The 11295-nt window shown below is 53.2% G+C and overlaps 1 protein-coding gene across 13 annotated transcripts in view; it reads left to right on the plus strand.

Moving 5' to 3' along the window:
- ADGRG1 (adhesion G protein-coupled receptor G1) overlaps positions 1-8146 on the plus strand; it is a 46430-nt gene extending 38284 nt beyond the window's left edge. For 11 of the 13 annotated variants that reach the window (XM_049864483.1, XM_049864477.1, XM_049864479.1 and 8 more), the window contains 5 exons: positions 534-652; positions 2751-3019; positions 4085-4193; positions 5133-5401; positions 6486-8145. In XM_049864483.1, the coding sequence (XP_049720440.1) occupies positions 534-652; positions 2751-3019; positions 4085-4193; positions 5133-5401; positions 6486-6619 (900 nt within the window). In that variant the 3' untranslated portion in view covers positions 6620-8145. Of the gene's footprint in view, positions 1-533; positions 653-2750; positions 3020-4084; positions 4194-5132; positions 5402-6485 lie in introns of all 13 variants that reach the window. The other 2 variants (XM_049864474.1, XM_049864475.1) reach the window with 1 other exon arrangement.
- Positions 8147-11295: the final 3149 nt, after the last annotated feature.

Raw genomic sequence — 11295 nt, forward strand, 5'->3', positions numbered from 1 at the left:
GGGTTGGGGTGGGGCTGGAAGTGTATTTCTAATGAGCTCCTGAGGGGATACTGAGACCCTGCATGGAGGCCCCTGCCTGAAGTGGGCTCCAGTGCCCCCAGGATCATAGAAGCTTTGTATCCTAGGTTCATACTCCCAGAATCCTAGGATTCTAGCATCTGAGGGACTCTAGAGGCCACCAGCTCTTCCTGTGGTTGTCCAATTGAGTGTCCCTGGTGGTGGGCAGCTCACTCCCTCACAGGAAATCTATTCCCATGTTGAATATTGTAGAAAAAGTAAGTGGCAGGACAGAAAAGACAAATAGAACAAAAAAGAGTTCTTGACCTTTGTGGGTGAGGAACCCATTTGAGAATGTGGTAAGAGCTACTAAACCCCCTCCAAAAGAATACACTTATGAGGACCATATTCTGCTCGGGTCCAGGGTGATGATTCATAGGCTCCCATTTGGGACCCATGGGTTAGTCCCCATCCAGGGCAAATCCTCAGTGTTGACTGGGACACTGAGGCCAGCCCTGACTTGTCTCCCGGCCCAGGTCTCCTCTGTTGAGGTGGACGCTGTGCACAAGCATTACCTGACCTTCCTGTCCTATGTGGGCTGTGTCATCTCTGCCCTGGCCTGCGTCTGCACCATTGCTGCCTACCTCTGCTCCAGGTAGGGCCTGGGAGGGGCAGGAAAAGGGGAGCGAGATGCTCCATTCCAGGGCCCTAGTCTGGGACCCCATAGCCATGGATACTGGCCTCAGAGATTGCCACCGCACCCCCGCCCCACCCCCTGAAATGTGTGCGGGGGTGGAGAAGCCGTGGGGGTGCTGTCTGCTAAGCTTGGGGGTGGGGAGTGAGATGGCAGGGTGGGGGGAGCAGGGCACACCGTCTCCTCAGATGTCTGGTGTTTGAACAGCACAGCATTTAAAATTTTAATCAACTGCCAAAATTTAAATATTGGGAGAGTTCACATAAAAACCTAGATTTCTGCCTTTGAATAATCAGATGTGATACCTCTGGGTCCAAGTAATAATATAATGGTGATGATAATGATAACAGTTAACACTTATATTGTGCTTCCCGTGTGCCACCCACTGTCCTGAGTGGTTTACCTTAGTAACTCAGTTCATCCTCACAGCAACACTATGAGGGAGGCTCAGAGAAGGCAAGTGACTTGTCTAAGGTTGTACAGAGAGGAAGTGGCAGAAGCAGGCCTACAACCCTGGCAGGCTAGCTCCAGGCCCACATGGCCACAGTTGCCAGAGCCGAGCTGCCACTGTGGACAGGCATAGTCTTGCCAGCTCTCTCTAGCCCCCATTCCCTCGTTTGAGAGTTTTAAGGCCTGTCTCCTGCAGATATTTGAGTTTGACCCTCATGGGGCTTTTGTCATCCCAGTCCCAGCTGAGTTAGCTGGGGAAGAAGGAGCCCTGTGCCAAGCTTTTTTTTTTTTAATAATTTTTATTGTGTTTTAAGTGAAAGTTTACAAATCAAGTCAGTCTCTCACACAAAAACCCATATACACCTTGCTACACTCTTCCCCTAATGAGACAGCCTGCTCTCTCCCTCCACTCTCTCTTTTCTGTGGCAAGCTTTTGCCTGAATGAAGAGTGCCTTCTTCATTCACCCTCAGACTGGCTGGCTATGGTGATTGTGGTGATGGGGCGTGTTGTCTGCATTGTCAGTGCTTGGCTTGGCCTAAAGTGGGGTCTACCTGCAGTCAGGTTCTGGGCCTGTTTGGGTGGAAGGGAGACATCCTTAGTTCTGTGGACACCGGGGTATCCTCCCTGTCTTTCACACTGGGGAAGGGGAGGAAGAGCTGTGTGCGTGTACATACATGTATGTGTGCCTGTGTCATGTGTGTCCACAGCTGTACACGCAGTGGGGCTGGAGCAGATGATGTGGAGGGATGTTTGACGGGCTCAGGGGAAGCCTGGGGCAAGGATGGAAGTCCCCCATCACTACTAGTTGATTACAAACATGCCGGAGAACATGGGACAGGAACCCTTAGGAACTGAGCGTGTTATCTGTGCCAGACGTTTTACTTCTGGGTAACCCTCACCCCGACTCTGGGAGGGAGGTGTTGTGCTGCCACTTCACAGATGAGGAAACCGAGGGTCTGAGGGGAAAAGGGCAGACCAAGGTGGAGTATTGTGCTAGGAACAGGGTGGGGTGGGAGCCTAGGGTGCTGGGGTCTGTGTGCTCTGTAGCACCTCTGGGAGCCAGCTGTCTGCAGGCAGAGCACTGTGGGGGGATGAGGAGTGGGAAGCCATGGAGGAAAGCTGGCAGTGCCGTGGACCACTTAGAATCCCATGGGAGTTGTGCAGGCCCAGACTTGCTAACCTGCAGACAGACAGATGCTTGCACCCAGGTTCACAGCTGTGGAAGCACAGCCCTGCAGACATGCAGGCAGATGCAAAACATGGCATCGATTCTCCAAAACAGCAAAAAACCCCAAATCTTTCCCCTCCAACTGTGGGAGTGTCTGGTTTATTGTAATAGCTGATTTGGCTTCCTCACTTGGCCTGACTAAGTCTTCTATTAAATGCTCACTTGGTGCCTTGCCTGTAGGTACTGGTCGCATGTGCACACGGACAAATAGGAAGCAGACTGGCTATATCCATGAGAGTAAGATAGGGTGCGTGCGTGTGTGTGTGTGTGTGTGTGAAGCCTGGGAAGGCTTCCTGGAGGAGGAAGACAAGTGGGCATACCCCTGCCATCCCCTTCCCACACTGGCCAGCCAGAGTGACCCTGTCCCTCCCCCTGCACAGGAGGAAGCCTCGGGATTACACCATCAAGGTGCACATGAACTTGCTGTTGGCCATCTTCCTGCTGGACGTGAGCTTCCTCCTCAGCGAGCCGGTGGCCCTGACGGGCTCTGAGGCTGGCTGCCATGCCAGTGCCATGCTCTTGCACTTCTCCCTACTTGCCTGCCTCACCTGGATGGGCCTCGAAGGCTACAACCTCTACCGACTTGTGGTTGAGGTCTTTGGCACCTATGTCCCTGGCTACATGCTTAAGCTGAGCCTCATGGGCTGGGGTAAGAGTATCTCCCTGGCTCAGGAGGGGTGTTGGTGGGCCTCCCAGACCTGCCTTTCCCACTTGACTTTTGGCAAAACTCAGGTACCTGTTTCCATTTCTTCACCTACCTCTCTGACTGGTCCATCTCTGTTTCCTTCACCCACTCATCCTCAGGGGTCCTTCACCTTGGTGGGGTCAAGGTCCCTTTTAGGAAGGCGAGGCAGTGGGTCCTCTCCCCAAGAAACACAAATTCCCCACATCGCTCATTGCATTCAAAGGGGTTTCAGGCAGGGCTGCCATGTATGGATGTGCAGCTGTACCCATCAAAAAGCACCCAGCTTTGGATGAATGGGGCTGAAATCCAGTCTCCTCCACCTCCAGGCTGGCGGTATCCCTCAGGTAACAGATTCCCTGTGGCTTTGGCCATGTTCTTGGCCAACAACATCCCAATTCACCTATGGCCCAGGCCTCTCTTGTGTCCGGGCCCAGGAGCTCACATCACAAGTCCTTTTGGACATTTCACAGGCCCCTCAACCTCCATGTGCCCGACCCCAGCTTGCTCCTCCTCCTGTGTTTCTCACTTGTTCTCTTTGTTGACTCCATCCACTCACATGACACACTTCTGTGTCAGACCTGGGTGTTGGCTGTGGGCGACCCCTCCAGGGAGCTCTCCCTCTGTACCTCATGAAAGAGATCTAGGCCCAGCCCAGACATCCCCTGGGGGCAGAACTCTGGATGTCCCCCTTCTACTCACTCCCACCCACTAGTGCTCCGTCGTTTCCTTTCATCTCTCATAACTCCAGCCCCTTAGATGGGAACTCCAAGCCCTTTCTCCCAGGGCCCCCAGGTGGTGAGGGGATAGGGTAGGGTCAGGGGAGATGGGCCCCCTATGGGAAACCCAAACTAGAATGGGGAAGGAGAGGAGCCAAACTCAGGGGCCACTTTCTATGAATGTCGGGGGACTGGGCAGGCTCTGGGAGCACAGGCTCTAGAGGAAGTCTCACCCTTAAGGCCCCCGTGATGGCCAAGAAAAGAGTGGGCCTTGGGAAGTGGGAAATGGAGCTCCAGGGTTTGTCATCCACAGGGTTCCCCATCTTCCTGGTGACACTGGTGGCACTGGTGGATGTGAACAATTATGGTCCTATCATCCTGGCTGTGCACAGGACTCCAGAGAGAGTAATCTACCCTTCCATGTGAGTGGCCGTGTGAGGTGGGGGCAGGAATGTGGGCCTCAGGGTACAAAGGCTGGAGAGCAGACCTGGGCCCAGGCCACGCTGTCTAGGAGACTCCTGGGTTCCAGACTGCTGGAGCTATTGGCCTGGGAGTGGCTGGAGCACTAGGCGGAGGACCAGGAGGGTGAGAGCAGGCCTGACTCTGCCATTCACTCACTGGGTGACCTTGGGCAGGTCCTGGCACCTCCCTGGGCCTTAGTTTTCCCATCTATGAATGGGGGAGAGTTGAAGCAGATGAACCCCCACTATGTTCCTTTGTTGCTCTTCTGTCTCTTCATGCAGATGGAAAGACTTAGGCCTAGAAAGGCCAGAGATCCCCTGCCACACTGAGGGGCAGTAGTAGAAGCAGGACTAGAAGCTGGGGGGCTCCTGAGGCCCAGGCTGGGAAGGAGTCTTTTTTACTGGCTCAGCATTTTGAAAATTTCAGCCCTTCACATCCTGACCCCATGTTTTTTTCCCTATCCTTGTACCATCTGTATTATTATTTACTTAATATTTTTCTTTAAATCATCTGACTCTTTAGCTTAAATGTACTTTGAAATATTTATCAACACTATAAATAGAAAACAAACACCGCATGTCATAAACAGCAAGAAGTCATGAAAACAGACACAGTGACAACAAAACCTTGTTATTAAATTACAGCTTGATCATATTGCAGGCGAAGGCTGAGCCTGAGGCCTGCTGTTTGTTGAAAAGGGAGACTAGCAAGTGTTAAAGGCATTAAAGACATGTTAGTACCAAACTGAGTCTTTTCCTTGACTAAAGGAGAGGAATATAAGAGAACTGAAATGGGAGTGATTCTCTCATTTGTAGCTCAGGTTCACTACAGGGCACAGCCCTGGTCCAGGAAGCTGTGCCAGCCAGGCCATGAGCTGAGCCCTCACATCTTGCCTACAGGTGCTGGATCCGGGACTCCCTGGTCAGCCACATCACCAATCTGGGCCTCTTCGGCCTGGTGTTTCTGTTCAACATGGCCATGCTGGGCACCATGGTGGTGCAGATCCTGCGGCTGCAACCTCACGCCCAGAAGTGGCCCCACGTGCTGACACTCCTGGGCCTTAGTCTGGTCCTCGGTCTGCCTTGGGCCCTGGTCTTCTTCTCCTTTGCCTCTGGTACCTTCCAGCTTGTCGTCCTCTACCTCTTCAGTATCATCACCTCCTTCCAAGGTAGGCATTGACAAGACTCTTCCCCTCAGCCCAGGCAGGGTGCCATGTGCAGAGCACAGGGCAGAGAAGAGAGGACTTAGGGGACTTGAAGGCTTCCCTTCTCAGTCTTCCCATCCATAAAATGGGGGCATCCAGGCCACATCAGCAAGTGTTTATGGAACACCTACTATGTACAAGCACTATGCTAAGCTCTGGGGTTACATTCATCAGGTTGGCCAAGTGAGGACTCTGTTCCCATGGAGCTCACATTCTAGTGGGGAGGACAATGGACGAGCAAGCTACCAGCCACCAGAGGTGACATCAGAGAGTAGGAGAATAATAGCAGACAACATGAGGAACAATGCCAGTGCCAGAGGCCGGAGAGGCCAGGGAGCCTTCTCTGTACGAGAGCCATTTGAAGGCCCTCCCCAGGCTCTCATGTGTGCCGTGAGGCAGCTGACTTTACCTTTGAGTCTTTGTTTTCTAATCCATGATATGAAAGGGACTTTGAAGATTATAATTCACCCAGCCAACATTTATTGAGCCATAAATAAATCATGTATTATTATTTGAAGTGTTGGCAGTTCGAATCCGCCAGGCGCTCCTTGGAAACTCTATGGGCAGTTCTACTCTGTCCTACAGGGTCGCTATGAGTCGGAATTGAATCGACAGCACTGGGTTTACTGGGTATTATTATTTGGGGGAGAAGCAATACAAGGTGGTGTTTAAGTGGGTGGGCTCCGGAACCTGGCCACCACTGTTGGACTCCTGGCTCTGCCATTTCCTGCTCAGCCAAGCCCCCTTACCTCCCTGGGCCTCAGTCTCTTCATTTGTAAGATGGAAATAATCATGAACAGGACCTCATAGGACCCTTAAAAGAATAAAGCGAAAGGATGTGTGCCAAGGACTTAGTCCAGTGCCTGGTGCATAGTGGGTGCTCCTGAGTGGTATTACATGTCATGTGGGTGCCCGATAGCATGTGTGGGGAGAAGGGTGGGATAGGGAGGGGGGGCAGAGCTGAGTCAAGGTGGCTCTGGGTGGGGAGGAGGTAGAGTGGAATGGGCTGCTCCCGACTCTGAGCCTGTACCCCCTCTACTGCCTCCAGGCCTCCTCATCTTCCTCTGGTACTGGTCCATGCGGCTGCAGGCCCGGGGCGGCGGCTCCTCTTCCCTCAAGAGCAGCTCAGACAGCGCCAGGATCCCCATCAACTCGGGCAGCACCTCATCTGGCCGCATCTAGGCCACCAGCCCATCTGCCAGCATGAGGAAGCAGAGACTCGGCTGCTCCTCACCACAGCCTTTGGCCCCCACAGCCGGGCCCAGCCCTTGGCTGGCCAACCTTGGAAATTGAGAAGGCCCAAAGTCCTCAGAGGGACGGGGCTGTTGCCATGGGGACCAGATTCCCAGGCTGGGCTTTCTGGGTCCAGCTCCCAGTGGGCTCAGGAGTGCACGGCTGCACTGGCAGTGGGATCACCCCCAGCCATCCTAACTGAGGCTGAGGCCAAGCTGTTCATCACCTCTCTCAAGCCCGGCCTCGCTGCTGGGCTTGGGACCTGCAGGACCCAAGATCAGGTTTCACTCTGTGGAGTATATTCTCATCCCTGTGCCACTGTTTCAGGGCAGAATGTGGCCGTGGCAGCTCAGTCTCCGGTGACCACGACGTAGCACTCAACCAGCGCTCCTGCAGCCCCTATCATTTTAACCTGAGGGGAGGCAGAGCTTTGGAGCCAGACCCTGGAGGAAGAGTGGCCCCTCCCTTGGGCATAGTGGCAGCTCCCCTACCTTCAAGCCTAGGGCCCCCTCCCTCCCTCAGCATCCCAGCCTTCCCTCCTCCCTCCCAGAGGTCCCTCTAATCTCCCTCCTATCCTAAGAGCATCCCCAGCCCTCATCCTCCCCTCAGGCCTCCCCAGGCCCTCCCCCATGGCCAACTCACAGCCTAGGGTCTCTAATTCCAATGCTGTATTTTGGGTGGTGGTTTCCAAGAGCCGCCTGGTGCCTGCTGTAAACCTTTATGTACTGCACAGACCTCTGCCTGTCCCTGACTCAGACTTAGTATAGATGTTCTACGCTGGGCTGGTCCATCTCTCCTTCTGGGTGTCTCTACAAGCTGCATCACCCTTGCTCACACCTGCCAACCCTATACCTCAGGAGGGTCTTGGCAGCTCCTGAAACCCTTTTGGGGCAAGAACTGTGGAGGGTAACAGTCCAAACTTCTTCTACTCCAGCACTCTGAGGACTGAGACATACCTCCCCTGGTGACACTGGCCTAGAGCCTAATGCTCTCTCAAGGGGTCACCTCCGAATACCTGCAAACAACCTTGTGCACACTTGGCTGCCCAGCACAGTTGATTCCGTGCAATAAGCACACACCGATCAGTCCCTGGCTGTGTCCAGCCCTGTGCTAGGTGGTGGGGACACAGACCCAGCCTCTCCCCTCCGTGAGTTCTCAGTGGAGTGCAGGAGGCATGCACTAGACAAGAGCTCCTGGAGCTACAGGCACAGGGTCGGGGAACCATCATCCTTGGCTGGGAATCCAGGAAGACTTCCTGTAGGAGGTCACGTATGAGCTCAGTCTTTAAGATGGGGAAGGTTTTCTTTTTAAGTACCAGTTCATTTGTCTTTGATTATTTAAGATAAAAACAAAAACAAACAAAAAAACCCTGTTCGTTGTAGAATATTTGGAAACTGTAGAAGAGTATAAAGAAGAAAATAAAAATCAGCTGTCATTGTCACCTAGCAAACCAGCATAAACATTTTGGAGCATTTTCTTCTGAACCTTTTTCTATTTTATTTTTTTGGTAAGATTCACTCATTCAAGTGCTTTGAGGCCAGACAGGTGACAAGAAGGAGAGAAGAGGGCCATGTGGGAAAAAGAATAAACTGCTGGAAATCTCATCAAAGAGGGCACGTGCTGGGGAGGCAGCAGGAAGTAGTGGGGTCTGGAGAACTGGAGGTGGCAACCCCAAGCCAAGGAGCCGCTGCCGCTTACCTCCAGCCAGTCACTACTCTGTAGGGATAAGAAATCCCAGAAACTCCAGATGGTGGTGTGAAATCCCTTGATTTAAAAAAAAAATTTTTTTTTCACTGGCCAAAGAAATCACATTTGAGGGCTGGATTCATTCCTTGGCCAGTATCAGGATGCACATAACCAGCATAAAGACCATTCTGAAGTAGGAGGGCTGCCAAGAACAGAATGAGTGGACTTTTCTCCCATTACTGCTGTCAACCCAGGGCTTCCAACCATGTTCATTCAGATTCAGACTCCTGCCGAGGCTTTGCTTTTCTAACAAGTTCCCAGGCGATGCTAATGCTGCTGGTTAGGGACCAGTTCTGAGAGCCACTAGCACAGTAGTGATTCCTAAAATTTATTATACATAAAAATCACCTGGGGATCTTGTTAAAATATAGATTCTGATTCAGTATATCTGGGGGTGGAAATGCAAATTCTCAGCAGCGGTTCGAACTGGGATGAACCAGGCTGAAGCACTGTGTCAGCCTTGTCCCATCAAATCTCCCCTCCCCGCCCTGTGACAATAGGTGAGGTGGATCTTGTAGGTTTCCAGCCCTGTTCAGTTATGAGAACGGTCATGCTTGATAATTACTATTCCTGTTCAGGGAGGAAAGTCCAGTCTAGTCTAAACCAAAGCCCAAAGCAGGCTGGCATGAGAGCTTTCTCCCCTCTGCAGCCTCCTCCCCTATCCCCTGGCTGCTCAGGTGGGCACAGGTAGGGCAAAGGAGCATAGGATCAGTGTGATGCCACCTTGTGGCCAGAGGTGGACTGGCCATGTCCCCAGGCTGCGGAGCATTTACATGTTGGCTCTTTTTTGGGAGGTGTGGAAGGAACATGGGTGTGGGATCTTTGGGCGCCTGCAGGGAATGTGACATATGGGCACCCCCTGTGCCCACCTCAACCCTTCCTCTTTGCTCCTGCCTCTTCCATTGGCCTCCCTGCCTCTTTCTCCAGACAAGGGGTGGAGGAGGGTTCTCTTCTGCCCCTCAGCTCCTGATATTTGAAGCCAAACCTTCACAAGTACCCCCATTTGGCAGCTCAGTGGGGTCAGCACGGCTCCCCTCCTTACAGGCTTTCAGTCTCTGTGAGAGGGTCTCTCTGAGCCCCATCACTTGGCTAGGGCCAGCTGGCTGGGGAGGGGGCACTCCCTACCTCTCTGATCTTCAGTGGGAGGGGAAACAACCAGGTCTCCTCTCACAGGCAGACAGGACTCCCCTCAAACAAATTCTCTCTCTTCAAAGAACTCTCTAGAACGTCTCGTTTCTGTTTTCGAGGCTGGCTTGTGTAGTGGGGAGAGGGTGTTAGGTCTGGTCCCGTCTTCTTGTGGCATGCCCTGGTGGGGGCACCTGGCAGCTTTGTGGTTATGGGCTGTGGGGCTCAAGACCACAGGACCACTGTTCCCACCAGGCCGTGACAGGTTGGCATCTGGAAACATCTCTCTGGTGTGGAAAAAGGATTGGTGCAGCCAGAGGTGAGTCAGCTGGCCCAGTCTGGCCAGATGACTTGAGGCCTTGCCCCTGAAGTCAGTGTCTACTTGGAGCTGCTGGGACAACCATGGGGGCTACAGCACAGAGAAGTGGAAGTCACAGTTCTGTTTACCCCAGGAAGGGGGCTTCACACCAGTCCCTACCCCTTGGAGACCTAGAAGGAGTTCTTTTAGAGAACAGACTGTCGGGAGAGGTAACCCTCCTCCTGGCCCGGCCTGAGTCTCCCCAGCCCCTTTCCCAGCCCCCTGGCCCTGCCTTCTGGATGTGCTTGGCACTATGTCTTGGTCTGCAGACTCCAGGTGCTTCACAGACAGGTACCCCTGAGCCCCTCTGAGGGTCAAGGCTTTCTTTCTCTGCAGGCTCTGGAGGAAGGTCCTGGTCTCTTATGAGCTTCTGCTCCTGGGTGGTCTTCACGTGTCTTGGCATCTCTCTTCCTCCATATCTGTTTCTTTCATTTGCTTATTTGATCTCTTTTATATCTCACAAGAGATTGATTTAAGACACCCTACACTAATCTTGTCCATTAACATAACAAAGACAACCCATTCCCAAATAAGATTATAACCACAGGCATGGAGATTTGGGTTTACAACACATATTTTGGGGGGACAAAATTCACTCTATAAAAGTAGGTCAGGCTTCAGGATGGGTCTCTGAGGTGGACCCAGCACGTCACAGTTCACAAAGCCCTTATCCATCACGTCCACCATCTCCCCTCATCCATGGCCAGGAGGGCAGCAGGCAGGCAGGCAGGTCAGAGGAAGGCTGGCTGTGGTGCGGTGGGAGGGGCAGGCCCAGTGGTTCCTATCTGTGCTTCAAGCCTTCCTGAAGAGGAAGTGCCTGGGGCTCAGGAACCCTGGATTCTGACCTGTGCTCCATGACAGATTTGCATCTGCCTCCCACACCCTGTGAGTAGCCCAACACTCCCTCCCCACCCCATCAGAGGACTGAGTCCCGTCTGGATACCATGTGGGAGGAAGAGGCCAGCTGGGGCTGGACGGGCCCTAGTGAGACTCCAGTGTGAGCAGGGCCATCTCTGGCCCATGGCCTGGGGAGGGTGCTGGTGAAGACACCCCTTCATGAATGTGCCCTTTGCCTCCTGTTCTCGGAGGGGCCCTGCCTCACCCACATGACTCCTTGGAGCCATAAGAGTTGGAGCCTGAGTGGTCAGCTTTCTCCCTGCCCCCTCTCCCATGCCACACCTGGTATGTGTTTGCAACCCCCATTTCCCGCTTGGGCCCCTTGTGACCAGCTGGGAGATGATGACAATAATTTCACAGCAATGATCATCATAAAACAAGAATGATAACAGTGGCCTTGCCCACTGACTGAGCAATCCACATACATCCCCTCATGAGGCCACCACATCCCTCAAGAGCGGGCCAGAGGCAGACGATAGCGCACGCAAGGTCACCGGCC

This window comes from Elephas maximus, chromosome 21, assembly GCF_024166365.1.
Source record: "Elephas maximus indicus isolate mEleMax1 chromosome 21, mEleMax1 primary haplotype, whole genome shotgun sequence".
Taxonomy (NCBI): Eukaryota; Metazoa; Chordata; class Mammalia; order Proboscidea; family Elephantidae; genus Elephas; species Elephas maximus.